The sequence below is a fragment of the Lontra canadensis genome, unplaced genomic scaffold (genome assembly GCF_010015895.1).
Source record: "Lontra canadensis isolate GAN:19392208 unplaced genomic scaffold, GSC_riverotter_1.0 scaffold141, whole genome shotgun sequence".
In the NCBI taxonomy this organism is placed as follows: Eukaryota; Metazoa; Chordata; class Mammalia; order Carnivora; family Mustelidae; genus Lontra; species Lontra canadensis.
In genome coordinates this window covers 1,859,735-1,879,283 of record NW_022631135.1, presented here as the reverse complement: position 1 = coordinate 1,879,283, position 19,549 = coordinate 1,859,735, and the positions used below count along the sequence as shown (strand labels likewise).

Here is a 19,549-nt window from a genome sequence, read left to right as displayed (position 1 = left end):
GCAATATTTCCAGACATTAGCAAGTCTACGGTTATATGAAACTTTTTCCTATGGTTGTTAATTTTCACATACATGCATGGGTCAATAAAAAAAGTCCCTCATTATAAACCTGCCATTCCTGGATAATACTCTTAACCATGGCTCTGGGTAGTTATGACACAGATCTCAGTCCATTAACAACATGAAATTATCACGATTCATGTCGCATTATTTCACTGTGAAAGGAGAGAAGGGAAAAGCGAACTACAAACTGTATTCAGGCTCAGGAAAGTGCATTTTCACTGAAGAGGAAGTTCACAGAATAAGCATTATGTTACCAGCATGCCGGATCATGTCTATCAAGGGATACTCGGGAAAAATCGATGTTAAGGATGGATGTTGCTTCAGTGCCAATGGCCTAAGGCTCTATCACGATATTTCATCATAAGGGTCGCTCCTCAGTGAATGATGCCCTCTTTAAAGACTGTCACGATGCCTGTGGTTGGTCTGAGACTCAGTCTAAACATGATTGCTCTGAGTTAGAGACTGAACGTTTTCAGTGTGGGCTGATGATTATGTCACCCTGGTACACCCATCATCTTGGTTCATTTTTCCCTTTCCAGTTACATCAGTTCATCAGCAGATCGCAAGCAACACATCTGTCTATGCAGCAAAAATCACAAAAGTCTTAACTGCCAAAACATATACACACACACACACACACACACACACACCCCTTCATCTAAGCCAAAGTTCTCTCCTCAGGCAGATCATAATCATTTATGTTTCTTCTTCATCCTTATCTCAGACCACAGCATAATACTGACTCTGCCGATTAGCCCACAGTGTTTTATTTTATATGCTTTCTAGGGTGTGTGCCTTAAAAGTTTAAGAAAATTGGAGATAACTACCTTTAGAACATACAGCGTTCAGAGATCCCTTTATTTAAATGTGACAAAAAGAAGCAGGAGAGTTTAGAAGGAGATTCAAGGGTGTTCCTGTCCCAAGAACTGAGTTCAAATTTACATATGCCTGCTCCACCTCTGACCAAGCTTGTGTTATGTCCTGTAGCCTTCTTGGACCTCGATTTTCTCACCTGTAAAATGGGAAGACTGATACCTCACAGAGTTGTTAAGAAGCTCAAGTGACACAGTGTATGTGAGAAGGTTTTTTAAATTTAAAATCTCTACATAAATGGAAGGTGATACAGCCATACAGGGTATCCATTTCAGGCATGCACATAAAGACCCAAGTAGCATTCTTGTTAAATTGATCTGACAAAATCGGCATTGTACATTCCACTGTCAAATTAAACAGTGCATTATTTCACTTTTACTTCAAATCTGATGAATTCAAGAGCTTAGAGTGTGCTTTTCTTCTTCACATGTGGTGTAAGCTCTGACTTAGAAGATAAGACACCTTCTCAGAAAGCTTTATCCATTTCATAAATGATTCTCAAAGGCATAGTTACTTAAAAATCCACACATAGGAAAACATCTTAGAAACTCTTTGGACAATTTGAACAACGGTATTCAGCATTCTAGAATGTACTGGCTACCAGTTTCTATTTAATTTGAAAACTTGCTTGTCAGTATCATGGTGCTACCGTTCACATTTCAGAATGAAATGGAAGAAAAATGTCAATTCAAATATATGGAGAGTGTGAAAATGTCTGTGGCATTATGTAAAGCAAAACAATTGGTTTCTGAGAAACAAAGAAAACATCATGGACACAGACACTGACAAATTGGTTCTTTCTTTAATACTTACACACTGTAGTCTTACCTAATGACTAGTGGTAGCTCACATGCTTTTCACTGAAGAAAGGACTACTTGGACCTCCCTTTCCTCATGAAAAAAAATGGAAGGAAAATGATAAAATGGCAAGAGAGCTGATGCCATCATGTGACTAAAATAAGCTGAGTGCATAATTTCTTCTTATGTATCCTGAAAACTATGATTAAAAGAGAAACTTACTGTGATATTTCTCCGATATAGATGACATGTAAGGGCATACGATAAATAAATAAAATAAATAAAAAAGTTTCCTTTGTGAAGTAACTGTCAATTCTGAGCATCTAATCTAAAAAATAAAGAAGTAGTATTTGCTTTTGTGTGAACTCTTATAGAGATCTAATCTTTTAAAATTCTTGAAAGATTGAATGGTGTTATAAAGTCAGACTGATAGGCTTTTAAAATCAAGGCTCAATTGGGCTTAATCTTAAAGGCAAGGAAGAACCATTGAAAAATTGAAGAAAATTGTAAATTTAAAATCTTAATACGTTATGTAAAAGTACTTTCGTAAATGTGGTGCCTGGGGTGGAAAACTCGCCTTGAGCACAGAGATTTGAGCTCTGAGAGGACTGGTACCTTTCCTGAGCTTTTATGGCTGATAGACGACAGGTATGGAGCACGTGTCTCCAGCCTTCTAGCCAGTTTTCTGGCCCTACCTTATGTTTTTTTTTTTTAAATGTTCTCCACCAGGGGCAGGCCTGGCTGTCTCAGCTGGAAGAGCTTGTGACTCATGATCTCGGGGTTGTGAGTTCCAGCACCATGTCGGGTGGTAGAGATTATTTAAATAAATAATGAAAAAATATATATATCCAGGAAGCCCTGAAATTGCAAGAAGGTGCTTAGGCTTGTTGGTAGGGGATGGGAACACATTTCAAAAGGTAAGCTGATAGGGCCTGTCTTAGTTTGCCCCACCTCCCCCATACCCCAGCAGAATCTCTAGGGACCCATTCATATCACATGTCTATTTTACACTTGTCCTCTCAAAAATCTATCCCTTCCCATTCTCTCATTCTTTGGAACAAGTTATCTAGTCTCAATGCTCTGTTCCTCCTAAACCTATTGATTTGGTTTCCCCAAATCACACATTTGAAAGCACAGATACCTCCCTTCTTTTTCATTCCCTCTTATCACCTCAAGTATCACCAAAGAGGCTCTTCCCATTTAGGCTGATAAAACCCATTTAGTCTGTAAAGACTCGGGGTTGCTAAACTAGTAAATTCGAGTTGCTAATATGTCAGGAAAACTATTAAACACCCAGCTCTCCCTGTAGTAGCATCCACGTATCATCTCAGATTAAGGTGAGCAGACTAGAGGCAGCACAGGGTTTTAATTAAACTCATAAAATTAAGTGAGACAAGTAGTAAACTGAAGAAAATGTCACTAAAAAAAAAATTCCTTTCCTTTCTCACTCTGACCTTCAGCTGCATCTATAAACAAGAAAATGAACAGGCAAACACAAACACAGACCACATGGAACAGCCTTGACTACCTCCTGGACAAACACCTTTGCATCAGAAAATATCCCAAGAAAGTCAGAGAACTAATTATAAGGAGGAAAGAGCAGGGAGGAAATTAATGTAATTTAGATAGTAAACATCTGCACTTCTTTCCCACCTCTGAACTCCCAGGGAGTACGCCCTCTCTTTAACCTTCATCTTAAGCAAATATAAGGCAATGTAAACCAAGCCAGGGTCTCTGAAGATTTTAGAATAATATTTACAACTATTTTCCCAAAAGCCATCTGGCATATCATTTTTCGGAGTGGAATTCATTTACCTGATTGAATTTGAGGCATGCTAGAAACATCTGAAGCCCACATAACGACAAATGGCTCCCTGTCCAGATGCCCTTATACGGCCAGACTTCCTATAAATCTGACAGCCCAGTGTATGTATTGCGTATGGGTCTTGGCACTGGGTCACATTCCTCCGGTATGTTTCCCTGGGAGCTCTGATTTCCGCTTTGAGGGTTGGCACAGACTCCTACTTGCTCTTATAAGAAAATGTCTATGACTGAAAGTTGAAAATGTGCAAGATTCCTTCTTTAAGTACACAAACACTCCAAAGTCTGGCCACTTTCCTGTCGTCCTGCCAGGTTTTCTCTCTGTCTGATATCTGATCAAATAACCATTTTTTAGGGGGGGAAAAAACAACAAAAAAACATAAGGAAGGAATGTAGTACATCTTACAAGACTTAACCAAACGACCTGTACAAATGATACCTGAGTAGACACACACATACCTTCTATAGCTCTGTAAACAGGACTTAGTGGCCAGCTTCATGAATTCCTCATTTAAAAAAAAAAAAAAAAAAAACTCTAAAAAGCATTTGCTAGATAAACACTTGCTTACAAGACAAAATTAGTGCATCTTAACCATTTTACACACAAATTCAAAGAACTTTTTCTCCCAATTCTAACCTGCTGTCAGTCAAAAGGGTTAGGATAAATCAGAGTTGGACAAAGTTATAAGAAGCCACTATTTCCACTTTACCGCCCAGGTGCACACAAACATTTGCTGAGTCATTTATAATAGTGCAAGAATTCAGATCCCATGGCATGAGTTAAGGATGGAGTGTCAGCCTTTCCCTTTGAATTTCCTGGCACTTGAGGGTCCCCCAACACAATACAAACATACTTTTGAGTTTGTGAATGTCTTGGGCATTTTCTCATTCTCTCTCTGTCTCTCCTTGCATGTGTGTGTGTTTCTCTGTTTCTCTGTCTCTTTCTGTCACTTCCTTAATAATGATCTTTTATTTTAAACTCTTCAAAGGAATTTTGATCATAAAGTCTCACTCTAACCTTATAATGCCCAACATTATTTTTCCTATTCTGAGATTCCATGTTCTATATATTTCAGTATATTTTCTCTTAGCCAATACTAAAACCATCCATTTGGAGCTAACTGTGGACTTTTTGAGACTTTGAGGGACCATGTGAATTTTATAGTAAAACCATATTCTTTTTATAATGTCTTGTTCTTTTTAACAACACAGCAGAATGGTGGTATCCGTGCTACATTTGTGGAGGAAAAGGAAATCAAGAAAAATGGTGGGGGGCGGAGGGCACACCAACTCCCTAAGAATTTTAATCCAATTAACCATCATTAAATCCTGGGAAATAAAACATTCTTATTATCCTCATTCTAATAATGTCAGCTTGGAAATATGGCTCTTACTTCCTTAAGATTTGTGAATGGCAGTTCTAAGAATATAAACCAGGTCACCTAACTGTAAGCCCGTCCAGCAATTTATCCCTTCCATGAATGAAAGTCTCCACTCTCCTGTACATGAGGCTATTGGTGGTGGCTCTCAGACTCTCCAGGGCATTCAGAAATTCCCAACCATTCTCCCATCTACTTCACCCCCGCAAGCCACGAGAGATCACCACCAAGCCCACATCCCACCTTAGGTGAGGCTCTGACTTCACATCCCTACCCTTCCCCAACTACCACACCTTCCCAACCATTAGTGGCAGACATAATTCGGGGTTTAGGTCTTGAAAGATTTCACTGGGGCTTCCCACATATTTTGGACTTTTAAAATCATCCACGAGGGAAGAAGAAGTTGGGGGCCAAGTCGCCTTTAATACACATGTGGTTATTAACATAACTTGGAATGTTCCATCTTTAAATAGGAAATTTTAGGCCTCTTCTCTTTGAGAAATGTTTGGAAGGAACACTAAATAACAATGCTGAAAATTCTTCCTGAGCTTCAGAGCCGCCCCCCCCCACCTCCCTTTGCTGGCCACTCACACTTGACAGGCAACTACACTGTACAACATGGGCGTTGCTTAGGGAGGTAATTGTGTACAGATGATGTGGTCGATGCTGAAGCTGGAGTGGTTCTTTTCTTCTTGGCTCTTTTTCAATAGAATGAACTGAAACAGTAAAAAAAAAAAAATGCGGCCTCTTTAAACAGGCTGTTTTCAAATTAGAAATCTGTAGTGTTGTTTCTCAATCCTCATCTTTGCATCAGGTGCAGGTGTCTTTATCTTAAACCTAACCAGTGAAACATCAACAACTGAAATGAGTTTACTCACTGATAACATCAGTGTCAAACGATGTGGCCCCACAATGGGAAATTAAAAAAAAAAAAAAAAAAAAAGGCAGGGCCCTAGAATCACTCTCTTTACATAAATGGTAACTGGAATTAACAACAACAACAAAAGCAGTTAAACCATAGATTCTAAATGAAAGCATCGTTAATTAATTAAGTCCTTAGTGAAGCTAACTAGCAACACTAAGAAATGGAAATGTGCTTAGACTTTTTTATCTGCTGTGTTTGACTTCTGTGCACAAGCAGAGAGAATGAAACCTGTTGTTTCCTTGACCTGATCTCACTCCACTAGGCTGCAGTCTCCTTGGATAGTAAAAAGTCACAATCGCTATTCATAGAAGTGTAGAGAGTTATTACTAAAATATCTTATTCACTGACACTCTTAGTTTATAACCAGCAATATTAGGGTCCGCTGTTCTTGTTAATATTATCAGATTTTTTTACTGCAAGACAAACCAAGTCCAATACACATTCGAAGATTATAGGTTTTAGTATTAAAAAATCATCCATTTCTCAAAGACCCAAACTGAATTAAAACACCCCAAGTAAATCCCAAGCTTCTTGCTGGCCCTCCTGTCTGGCTCCCCTCTTTTCCCAACACCCAGAGCCTCTACCTACTCAACATGTAATCATTTGCTCTGACATAACAACAGACCCACTTTTCTGGAAATATTGATCCGCATTCATCTCTTTTTTTCTTCCCTATACCCCCAAGAATAAGACTGTTACATTTATTAAGAGAAAACAAAGCAAGAGTGCTGGAAATCTCCCCTGGAAAACTGCATCCATACTCTTGACCTCTGGCTTTGTTCTCTTTTTTGTCCTGCAGTAGGCATCCAGACCGTTATCTCAAGTGAGAAAAGACCAAATTCCTACATCTCCAATATGGAATGTAGACTTCGCAGGTAGGCTTCTTGGAGATCTCAGCCGGTCAAAAGCAACTAACTCCTTTTCTGCTCCCTGAAGAGTGTCAAAAGGCAGACAGCTACTAAAATTAAAATATTATAAAAATAATACAAAGGAAACCCTTCGGAATTTTTTTAGAAATCCCTGCTGTGAGCCTCTTCGGCTACCTACCTCCTAAAAAGCATTTATGTCAGTGGGTAGAGCTGGAACAGCTATTAGAAACAGAAGGGAGTGGAATGAAAAAATAATAGTAATTGCTCATGTATTTTTCAATGATATAAATCAGGAGTAGTGGGAAGAAACATGGGGAAAAATCCTATTTGGTGCTGGAAATACTGAGCCCTTTTTTTTTTTTTTTTTTTTTTTTTTTTTTTAGCCGGAGTGTGCCAGCTTTTTCAGACGGGAGGAATGCTGAGTGTCAAGGGGTCAGGATCAATCCGGTGTGAGTTGATGAGGCAGGAAGGTGGGGAGGAATGCGAGGAATGTCCCTGTTTGTGTAGGACTCCATTCAGCTCATTGGCGAGCCGGGGGCCGCCCGGAGCGTATAAAAGCCGCGGGCCGCCCGCCTCAGCCTCACACAACAACTCTTCCCGCTGAGAGGAGGCAGCCAGTGCAACTCCAACGACCGACCGCCTCCCCCACCTCCGACGGCAGCCGCCCCGGCCCGACAGCTCCCAGACCGCAGCCCGGAGCGCCCAGACACCGACCTCCGGCCCGAGCCCGCGACCCTGCGCCGGGACCGCCGCGCCCACCCCATCGCCGCCACCGCCGCGCCCTCTGCCCGGTCTGTCCCTCCCGCTGCGCCCACCATGTCCGCCGCCGGCCTGGGCCCAGTCCGCTGCGCCTTCGTGCTCCTGCTCGCCCTCTGCGGCCGGGTAAGCCGAGAGCCCCGCGGCGGCGGCGGCGGCCGGCGCCCGTGGGGGGGCGTGCGGGCGGGGCAGGGCAGGGCCCCGGGGCGCCGAGCGGCGTGCGCCAGCTGACCGCCCCCTCCTCCCCGCAGCACGCCGCCGGCCAGGACTGCGGCGGTCCTTGCCAGTGTGCTGCCGCGCCGGCGCCCAGCTGCCCGGCCGGCGTCAGCCTCGTACTGGACGGCTGCGGCTGCTGCCGCGTGTGCGCCAAGCAACTGGGCGAGCTGTGCACCGAGCGCGACCCTTGCGACCCGCACAAGGGCCTCTTCTGCGACTTCGGCTCTCCGGCCAACCGCAAGATCGGCGTGTGCACCGGTAAGAGCTGCGGCCCGCGCCCCTCGCCGCCTCCCCCCGCGGGGGTGCAGGGAGCTCCGGTGTCCCGGCAGCCCCCCAACCCCACCCGCGGAGCCCTGCTCCCCGCGCATCCCCGACTCGCCTACTGCTACCGATGCCTGACACTTGCATCCCACTCCCCCTTATCCCCTCTCCCTCCTTCAGCTAAAGATGGTGCCCCCTGCGTCTTTGGAGGAACGGTCTACCGGAGTGGAGAGTCCTTCCAGAGCAGCTGCAAGTACCAGTGCACTTGCCTGGACGGGGCAGTGGGCTGCGTGCCCCTGTGTAGCATGGACGTCCGCCTGCCCAGCCCTGACTGCCCCTTCCCGCGGAGGGTCAAGCTGCCTGGGAAATGCTGCGAGGAGTGGGTGTGCGATGAGCCCAAGGACCACACGGTGGTTGGCCCTGCCCTTGCCGGTGAGTGGAACCTGCCTCTCAGTCACTATTGTGATCCTACCCCCAGGGGCTGAGTCCTCCCTAACTTTGCCAAGGGAAGGGGGAAATGTCTTATCCTGGCGGCTTACCTTGTGTTTGGGTGCTCTGCTCTCACAGCTTACCGACTGGAAGACACGTTTGGCCCAGACCCAACTATGATCCGGGCCAACTGCCTGGTCCAGACCACAGAGTGGAGTGCCTGTTCCAAGACCTGCGGGATGGGCATCTCCACCCGCGTTACCAATGACAACGCCTTCTGCAGGCTAGAGAAGCAGAGCCGCCTCTGCATGGTCAGGCCTTGCGAAGCTGACCTGGAAGAAAACATTAAGGTACATTTTCTGTTCCTATTAATCAGTTTTCTTGGGATCGTAATAGACAGGACCAAAGTTGGGTCTCACCGCCCTGGTTATTATAGACCTTTTATCTCTAAAAATATCTAACCATGGAGCTGTTTTGCTGGAATGAGATGTTGTGTAATTGGAACCACCAGCTTTCCACTAGGAAATTCTCCACACTGTTAGTTAATTCAAGACATCCCAAGAGAGGCTATGACTATTTTTGGAAAACTGGCAAATGAGACGCAAACATCCTCTCTTAAAATATAAACAAAAGTCAGACAACTTAAGACTAAAACACACAGAGCTTGAAGAAAGCCACGTCCCTTATAGAGTCATTGATTTTTTTTTCTTCTTCTTCTTCTGCTTTGTCTTCCTTAGAAGGGCAAAAAGTGCATCCGTACCCCCAAAATCTCCAAGCCTGTCAAGTTTGAGCTTTCTGGCTGTACCAGCGTGAAGACGTACCGGGCTAAGTTCTGTGGTGTCTGCACCGATGGCCGGTGCTGCACCCCGCACAGAACCACCACTCTTCCTGTGGAGTTCAAGTGCCCCGACGGGGAGGTCATGAAGAAGAACATGATGTTCATCAAGACCTGTGCCTGCCATTACAACTGTCCTGGAGACAATGATATCTTTGAGTCCCTGTACTACAGGAAGATGTATGGAGACATGGCATAAAGCCAGAGAGTGTGAGAGACGTTGACTCATTAGGGTATAACTTGAACTGATTCGCATCTCATTTTTGTGTAAACATGATTTCAGTAGTGCAAGTTATTTAAATCTGTCTTTCTAACTGGGGGAAAGAAAAAGTCCCACCAATTTCAAAATATTGTGCCACGTGACCTTAAAATAGTCTATCAACCCAGACACTGGTTTGAAGAAAGTTAAGACTTGACAGTGGGACTACATTAGCACATAGCACTAGAATGTATACGGAGGTGTGGCTTTGGGAGCAGTGGGAGGGCACCTGTAGAAAATATTATCATCTTCAAGTAGTAGGTGCCTGCTCTTTGTGGAGTGTAATTGAGAAGGGAAATTTTAGCATGCTCACTGACCTCCAGAGACAGCTAGGATGTGTGTTCTCTAGCCTTCATGAGGCTGGGTCAAGTTCTTTAAGTCAGAACACAGATTCAGCTCTGACATTCTGATTTGAATGATACTGTTCAGGAATCAGAATCCTGTCTATTAGACTGGACAGCTTGTGGCAGCGAATTTGTCTGTAACAAGCCAGAATTTTTTTTTAATTGATACTGTAAATAATGTGTGTATATATATATATATTTGTACAGTTATCTAAGTTAATTTAAAGTTGTTTGTGCCTTTTTGTTTATGTTTTTAATGCTTTGATATTTCAAATGTTAGCCTCAATTCTGAACACCATAGGTAGGATGTAAAGCTTGTCTGATAATTCAAAGCATGAAATGGATATTCAAATGGAAATTCTGCTCAGAAAGATAGTCCATCAAAACAGAGTTTACTGAATATGGGGCAGTGATGTCCTTGGAATTCTGATCTGTCAGTTGGAAATGTGGTAGCCTTACTATTAATGAACAAGTAGCCTTTATGAAAACACAAGTGGCTCTGTATAGCTGATCAGTTTTTCCACCTGGAAGCATTTGTTTCTACTTTGACTATGACTGTTTTTTGGACAGTTTACTCATTGAGAATGTGACCAAAAGTTACATGTTTGCACCTTTCTAGTTGAAAATAAAGTATATATTTTTTCTATAAAAAGTGTGGTTATTCACTTACTCTTCTAAACATTTCTGAGTTTTCTTAAGTATATATGGGAAGCTTTTATTTGTCTTAGAACAATTCATCTATAACTTTTTAAATCTCTTATCATATATACTGATAAATTGGTTAATCAGTTCAGTAGAATTTTACATAAACCTATTTCACACTGAATCGAGTCACAAACTTGCAAGCATACACTGTGTGTGTGTGTGTGTGTGTGTGTGTGTGTGTGTAGATAGATAGATAGATAGTAGATAGATATACTGAGCACACAGGCATTTTGTTACCTTCACAGTACTCTATAGACATTTAAATTAAATTCTCTTTAGGTAATTTTAGTCTCCAACAACCCCTATCGGTTACATTTGGTCCTGTTTACATTTAATACCTCTGGCCATTGAAGGGATTTAATTTACAACCTTTCACACCACCAACTAGTCTATGTACTTTACACATAGGAAAGGTTGTAACTAGTTTTTGAGTTTGTATGCTCTACTATAGATCTATTTCTGAACTTCGATAATCTTACTATTAAATCTGCAAAGGATAAAATCTGCATTTAAATGGAACCATTTGATAAATTGCATTTTTGTATAATTCTGTTTTCAGTGGCCATGAAAACCAATCAGAAATAGATGATGGCCCAAGTAGAAAAGGAGCATAATTTCTATTAACATTAAAGGAAATTTGTCTTCAATTAAAAGCAACTCATTCATTGCCCCAAGCTTTGGATTATCAGATTTCAAGATCAATAGCTTAGAAAGTGGCTGGTAAGTGATAAAATGAAATTGTTCAAGAAGCCTGGAAATGATACTGGACCTCTGCAGGCTTCTACCAAAAAGTCACCTGAAGTAAATGGCAAACAAAAATATTCCAAAGACAACTGAAAGCACAGTTTTCTCCACATTGATATAGCTGTGAAATGGCGGCGGGGGAGGGAGGGGGTTGCAGACAAACTAACCCATCACAGGGTAATTAGCAATGTTGTAGTGCCAGCATCATTCCAGGAGACAAAAATACATCTGAAAATAAAGACTAGTTCTACAAACAGTGCTCCTGCCACAAACCAAAGGGAAACCTTCCCATGTTCAAAATGTGCAAAGTATTTCTGGTCAAAACACTGGACTTTAAGGATACACCCACATATGTATATAGCAACACTGTTGGAAGCTGTACCCCACTTCCCCAAATAAACCCACATGTACATAAACACACACACACACACAGTACACTGGCTAGTCTGCGTGTTCTTTCTGTTAATATACTCCTAGATGCAAAGATGAAGGGCCATAGTAAATGAGCCTGAGTGTTTTATATGTTTTTAAAGATTTTATTTATTTATTTATTTGAGAGAGAATGAGAGAGAGAACACAAGCAGGGGGAAGGGCAGAGGCAGAGAGAGAAGCAGACTCCCACTGAGCAGGGAGCCCAACATGGGGATCAATACCAAGACCCTGAGATAATGACCCAAGCAGATGCTCAACTGAGTGAACCACCCAGCCACCCCAAGCCTGAGTGTTTTAAAAAGAGTTTGAGAATTCTGGGAAGATAGAAGTAGTAACAGAAGCATAGATTTTAAATTTTTCAATTTCCCACATAAAAACAGAATAACTATATTGCAATATCAAAATCCCATAGGCAATATTTACAACAAAATTAGGTGGCAAGGCATCCCTTTAATCCCAAAATGTTTGCGGGAGAAAATCATTAACCACCAGCAGATGTACACTGTGTCATCGTACGTATGGGAACAAAGAAATGCAACGGGATATCTGATACTTCTGAGAAGAGAGCTCCAAAATAGACAACAGTGAAGTGTAGGAGTCCAATTTGAGGGTAGGGGTTCTGCCCAGTCAAATAAATCTTACAAACCAGAGCTCCCACAGGAGGACTCTGTGCTTGTGGGAATGGAATCAAAATTGAGATTTGTTGTCAGAGACAACAAAGACATTGAAAGAGAAGGTCTAGGTAAAAATGAGAAGAGAAACAAATGCACAAAAATCTGAAGAAACAAACTGCCATATTTATAAAATCACATGAAAACAATAAAAGAGGAATCTCTATGAAGTTCAGAAAGCTGTCTAAACCAAGCGGTCTTACTGAATAAAATTCAAAAAAATTAATTTCACATAAAAAATAGGAAAACAAAATTATCAAAGCCAAATCCCATACATTATTACATGAAAATAATAAAGGGCATAATAAATATTTAGTGAAAGCATGTCAGAAATACATGACAGGAAAAAAAATCAAAACTATATTATTTCAAAAGAACATTAAGAAAATGAAAGTAGACATAAATGACAAAAGGAAACAACTAACAATATAAATCAGAGTTAGTCAAACTTAAAAATATGTTGATAAAACTCAGTAAAGAATTGGAAATTTAAAAAAATCAAATAAGAAGGAGCAAAAGAATGAATAAATACAACAGATAATTCTTTAAGAGAATATATGGTTGAAGAGGAGGGAAATTTTTTAAATAAAATAAAGGAGGGGGGTGCCTGGATGGCTCAGTCATTAAGCTTCTGCTTTTGTCTCAGGTCACGATACCAGGGTCCTAGGATTGAGCCCTGCATTGGGCTCCCTGCTCAGTAGGGAGGCTTCTTCTCTGTCTCTCTCTGCCTGCTGCTCCCCTTGCTTGTGTTCCCTCTCTCGCTATGTCCCTCTCTGTTAAATAAATAAATAAACAAAATCTTTTAAAAAAATAAATGAAAGCGTTCCAAGAAAAATTGGTTAAGTATTGTAGATAGGCAAAGAAGATCTAACATATGGAGAGCAGGAGGTCCTGGAGAAGAAAATAAAATCTATATAAAGAAAACTTTACGGAAATAAAAAGTGATTTGAAAACACATATTAAAAGAGCATCCCATGTACCTAGTAAAATTCACCAACACCAAGATGTATTCTAGTAAAATTTCTGAAATATAAAGAAAAAGGAAAAATCATCAGAACATCTAGGCAAAGAGAACAGAAATCTTTTAAGTAAAAGAAAATTCATCATCAGGCTTTTTGAGAGCAGCTCTCTCCCCCCCTTCCTTCCTTCCTTCCTTCCTTCCTTCCTTCCTTCCTTCCTTCCTTTCTTTTAGCAATGCTTTATGCCAAAAAAGTGGATTAACATTTAGGATGCTCAAAGAAAGAAAATATGAATTAAATAATTTTTATCCTCCAGAACTGACATTCAAACAGACAAACTGCCAAAAACATGCAAGAATTGGGGCACCTGGGTGGCTCATTTGGTTGAACAGCCAATTCTTGATTTCAGCTCAGGTCATGATCTCAAGGTTGTGAGATCAAGCCCCACATCTGGGTGTGGAACCTGCTTGGGAGTCTTCCTCCTACTCCCCTGCCCATGCTCTAAATAAATAAATAAATAAATAAGTAAAATTAGAATAAAACATGTGAGAATTTATAGCATATTGTTCCTATGGGCCCTTTTTGAAAAACCCTACTAGAGAAAAAATTCAAAAAACAAAATTGCCTGAGAGATATTAATGTAAAAACTTGTATATGAATATTAAATACAGCTTATCTTGAGGACTAAAATTAAAAGAAGGTTAAAGAGGAGAACATATAGTGTAGAGTGGGTATACATATCATGTTCTATCATGTAGAATGCAACCATATAGGGTAGGGGAGAATGGACATAGAGGATTCCTCCTCCCAAATACTTAACTGCTTTTATTGGTGGTGGTGGTATTGTTATTCAGAGACTATTGGGTGTATAATATGGGATAAGCAAGTGAACCATTATGGATATTCTAATTCTATCCCTAGTGTCAGTGAGTACCAGGATTCTTAGTGAGGAAGAGTCAAAATACAGATATAATATAAAAGTGGTTAAATTAAGTTCCATATTTCTTAATTTGAACTAGAAATATCAGCATAAACGTGTGATATATCTTATCTCCTAACACACACATATACATTTTTTCCTACTCCCTGAAAAGGCTTAGATACAAGGACAACTTAAGAGGAATGAGCAGCCCTACTCCACTACCGTGCTCTTGAAATATTGTTTTCCACTAAAAGAAACTAAAGCTTCTTGGAGAATGGCCTCCAGGTCTAGCACAAGGAATGTGTACGATAAATACATTTATTCAGGTACTACCTTTTCATATTGGATAAAAATGAAGCTAACAAGAACTGTAAAGATCATATCAAAAAGGTACAGGAGGCAAATTTAAAAGACTACTATTAAAGATGGGGCAATTTGTGGTGACTGAGTGGCTCAGTGGGTTAAGCCTCTGCCTTCAGCTCAGGTCATGACCCCAGGGTCCTGGGATTGAGCCCCACATCGGGCTCTCTGCTCAGCGGGGAGCCTGCTTCCCTTCCTCTCTCTCTGCCTGCCTCTCTGCCTACTTGTGATCTCTCTCTTTCAAAATGAATAAATAAAAAATCTTTAAAAAAAAAAAAATCTGCCTTCAGCTCAGGTCATGATCCCAGGGTCCTGGGATCAAGTTCCGCATTGGGCTCCCTGTTCAGCAGGGAGTCTGCCTCTCCCTCTACCCCTCCCCACCTGCTTGTGATCTCTCTCTCTCTCTCTTTCTTAAGCCCTCTCTCTCTCTTTCTCTCAAATAAATAAATAGAATCTTTAAAAAAAAATAAAATAAAGATGGGGCAATTTGAGTAGCTATAAGGACAAGAATTACCATACATTAAGGCCATCAACTCTCCTTAAATTCTTAGTTCATTCTGATAGTTAAAGAAAAACACCAATTGGTGACCTGAGAATGACAGAGAACTTATTCATTTTACACAAGCTCTATGATATTTCAGTATCAGATTTTTGGTACTCCACATTTTACAGCACCTCAGTCCAATCTGTACCAACAACTCCCCACATAACCCCAAGATGACTTTTAAAAGAAATAAATCTCTTAATTTATGGTAATCATCTCATGATGGTTAGTTTAAAGTAATTTTATATTCTTTTAAAATAATAATCTTCTGTATTTTTCCAAATTCTCAGACATGAACACACATTATTTTATAATCAGAAAAAAGATATTTAAAATAAATCTTTCAAAAAAATATAAAATAAATCTTTCCTCTCCTTACTAAAAAATAGCAGAGAATATGACAAAAGGTGTTTGAAGTTTTCATGATTTGGGGTTTAATAAACTGTTCACAACATATAAATAAATAAGTGGCTTCGCTATTCAAGCCACTATTCCTTAACTAGCTGCGTGCCTAGGAGCATGGGCAACATGCCTGTAGCCTCTACAGAATCCACATATATTCGTACATATCGGTGTATTTTTGTACCTTATTCTCCCATGCCGTAAATGAAATCACGGAAGATTTTCCTTCATAAGTTTTTAATAACTATTCTTTAACTCATGAATCATACTGATTATATATAGACTGTTGCTAAGACTAAGCATAAACCGTGTAAAACATATTCTTAAAATACAAAGTCAAATTCCAAATCCAAATATAGGATCTGAAGAAACAGACACGAAGACCCATCATCTATATCAGATGTTTAAAGATACTGAAAAAAGAGGAAGAAATGTTGAGTTAGTAAGAAATATTATTGATTAATTAGAATTTATATCTCAAGAACATAAAGCATATTAAGACTTGCGTTTGTGCAACAAATGCTAACAATTTTTGTCAGTGCGGTGAATGTATGTAATTCAGACCAGAATAGTAACTGGAAAACTGTATGTCAGTATCTACAAAAGTGAAATACAAAACTACCTGTGACACGGTAAACTTCCATTCTTAGATATCAATCCAAGAGAAATGAACAAAATACATAAACAAAATTCTCAAAGCAGTTCTATCCATCCCCAAGCCAAAAACAACCCAAATGTGTATCAATAAGAAAATGGATAGAATGCAGAATATTCATACAATTGAATAACACACATCAATAAAAAAAAAAGAACCACTGACATTACGCAGAATGAAAGAAGCCAAATACAAAAGAATATACACTGTATGATTTCATTTTTATGACACTCAAGGGTAGGGAACACTAATGAATGGTGATAGAATTCAGAATAATGGTTTTTTTCCTCCCCACTCTGAATTACTCTCTAGCTAATTTTTTTCTGGTCTGTGGTCAGTATTTCTTACCCTCCTTCTAGTGGGATATTATGATGTACTGCAAATGACATATCATTCATAATTTTTAACTTAGAGTTATTAGGCAAGTTTGCATATTTAGATTAAGAAACTCCAAAAGGTCTAAGGCAATTTCCAGGACGATGTTTGCATAGATGCCTCAATGTAGAGATGTGGTGGGAGAAGGGAAGTATGTGGGGGATGAGCCAACACTATAGTTCCATGGACTTTGGGAGGGAGGTATAGGCTTTATAGGGTGACTTTTGGGAGATAACCTTCTAGGGAAGACAGGGGCTCCCCTGGAGCGCTAGGAAAGTCAGATCATGTGTTCTGCCTCAGTAATTAGCAAAAGAAAGTGGGAAAGGCAGCAGAGATGGCATCCTGAGTGCTTTTATACACACTCGTCATTCATTCATACAATATTGGTGGCTTTCATTGTTTCTGGTTTCAGTCTTTGTCAATTTTCTACAATCTGTTGTGGTAGTCTTTGTGTCACACTATTCCAAACATGGTATAGTTGTCTTGTGACCTTCTACACACACAGATTGTTCAACTAACTGGAGTACATAGGGGATCCCACAATGAGAAAAGACGCCTCAGTCTTTCAAGCCAGAAGCCCAGGATCTCCATCCGTGGGATTCTTCTGCCAGAGGTATGTGGAGTAGCCAGTGGAGATACAAAGAACTCTGAAAAAACAGTGTGACATTATAACTGCCCCTAAAACCTGAATAGGGAGCCTTTTAAGAGCTGGCCTTGAGGAATGATGCTGGAAGTCTAAGCTTCCCATTAGCTATTGAGGAAAGCCAGGAGCTTTTTTGAGAAGGTCTTTGGAATTCAAGTTCTTTAAAATTTAACATTTTAAGTTTTAATGGTATTCCAAGGAAATAGAAGTCAGGAGCTACAGGCAATCGCTTGGAGCAGTGTTCACCAGCAGGAAGATCTGCTGGGAGGTATTGCCACTGGTTAGGACCTGTGACAATGTGGGTGGTCACTGGAAGCTGCTGCTATGGAAACTCGTGCTAACCACTGTTGGAAGTAGTGGTCAATGGAAACTGTCATGGCCAAGAACAACAGATCCAAGAGCCAAGAGGCTCTATTGGGAATGTCGACTAGAAGCATTAGGTGTCTCTAATAGAAAGCTGTGTCTGCGGTAATCTACCTGAGTTTTGGGGGAGGAGGTGGTTTGTTTTCTTTAAACATGCTTAGCTGAGTCATTCTTAATGTTAAGGGAAAAAAGAAGTATACTATTGGTCTTATTGAGCTCCAAACTAAAAGCATCATAGTTTCCCTCAAACCCAGCTTCTCCATGTGATTCTGCATTTCTATTAATAGCACTATTAATCTACTTGTTTCCCAAGTGGAAACACTCCGTTATCATGGAATCCTCCACTTCCCTTTTACCCATGCTCAGATATTTTAACTTTTGTTTATAAACTCATTTATGGGGTAAGTAGTCTCAGACCCAGTCACAGTGGGCTCCATGCTTTCATGAGTTTTACCTCCAGGAGGTCTGTGAATATTGAAGGAAAATCCCCTCTTGCTTCATTCAGAGGAAAGGGAAAATTAACCATTTTTAAATATACCGAAGCACTCTCTTCTTAACAAGGTCAGCCCTCTGGAGAAATTATTTTATCACAGCCTAGCCTAATGGGGTGTTTTCAGAACTTAACCTATCTAGAGAAAGATAGATACCTAATTACAGAATCCTGCTATGTGGTCACACCTAAGGAGTGAAAATAAAAACTGAGAAGTATTGGTGAAGTTCACAGGGGCACAAGCTCACCAAAGGACTGAGACCTAATCCTAAAACTATAGATTGCTTACCCTCCCCCTACACCTTATGACTATGTTACTAAAGGCTTATTTACTATAGTTTCTTTTATTCAGTACATCATGTGTACCTTCCACAAAATATTACAAATCACAGGGCACATGGGTGGCTCAGTCAGTTAAGGGTCTGCCTTTGGTTCATGTCAAGATCTCAGAGTCCTGGGATCGAATCCTGCATTGGGCTCTCTGCTCAGTGGGGAGCCTGCTTTTTCCCTCTTACTCTCCATCTGTGCTATCTCTCAAATAAATAAATAAAATCTTTAAAAAATACTGACGTCTACTCTCAGACTACAACAGAATTAAACTAGAAATCAGCCACAGAAAGCTAGCTAGAACATCCCCTAGTACCTGTAGATTCAACAATACACTTCTCAATAACACGTGGGTCACAGAAAAAAAATCTCAAGGGAAATTTTAAAATATTTTGAACTAAATGACTGTCTAAGTAGAGCTTCCGGGGCCCAAGTAGTCACTGGCTATTTCTGTCACTTCTGCCTCTTCTTAACCTCTCAGATGCTTCAGTGAGGAGTGGAAACTACTAAGGTCATTCTTTTCTCTCTCTGAAAGCTTCATAAACTGATACTGGGTTGGTCTTTCCTCCATCATATTTCACCTTGATGGTTGAAAGCTACTTCTGCGAGCTATCCTGTCTTCACAAATCTCTAGACAAAAAGTAGGTACTAGTCTCTATTCACATGCTTCCAAACTGAAAAAATTCTAAACGATCTTCCAACTTTCCATGTTCATCATTCTTATCACAGATCTCACTATTTGTTGCCATGACATTTGTTTGGGGCTGCTAATTAGCTTTCCTGTTTCTCCACAATTTTCCTTCATTAATGCCACCACCTTAGTATCTCTGGTCCCATAAGTTGGATGCTCCAAAACAGGAAGCAAAAATTATTGTCAAGGTAAACACTATCCTTTCAACGTAGCATTCAAAATCTTCAAAAATTGATATCAAAGGACCTAGTCAGAATAATCTCCTATTACTCTGATATACTTATGCCAAAAACCAAACGGACTTACTCATATTTCCTAAATAGCTTCGCTCTGACTCAATCTAGTCGCTCTATCTGTAAAATTCTTACACTGCTCCTTCCATAACGTGTGTGTGCATGTGTGTGTGCACACGTGCACGCACACACTTACATACACATT

The 19,549-nt window shown here is 40.5% G+C and overlaps 1 protein-coding gene and 1 long non-coding RNA gene across 6 annotated transcripts in view; one reads left to right on the top strand and one right to left on the bottom strand.

Moving 5' to 3' along the window:
• The window catches only part of LOC116858615, a 177,920-nt gene extending 170,272 nt beyond the window's left edge, over window positions 1-7,648 (bottom strand). For all 5 annotated transcript variants that reach the window (XR_004380958.1, XR_004380961.1, XR_004380960.1 and 2 more), the window contains exon 1: window positions 7,544-7,648. This is a non-coding gene — a long non-coding RNA (uncharacterized LOC116858615). The remainder of the gene's footprint in view (window positions 1-7,543) is intronic.
• On the top strand, window positions 7,434-10,480 carry CCN2 (cellular communication network factor 2). The gene is made up of 5 exons (XM_032843456.1): window positions 7,434-7,610; window positions 7,736-7,958; window positions 8,142-8,393; window positions 8,529-8,740; window positions 9,128-10,480. The coding sequence occupies exons 1-5, from the start codon at window positions 7,545-7,547 to the stop codon at window positions 9,422-9,424; spliced, it is 1,050 nt and encodes a 349-aa protein (XP_032699347.1). The 5' UTR covers window positions 7,434-7,544; the 3' UTR covers window positions 9,425-10,480.
• The last annotated feature ends 9,069 nt before the right edge of the window (window positions 10,481-19,549 follow it).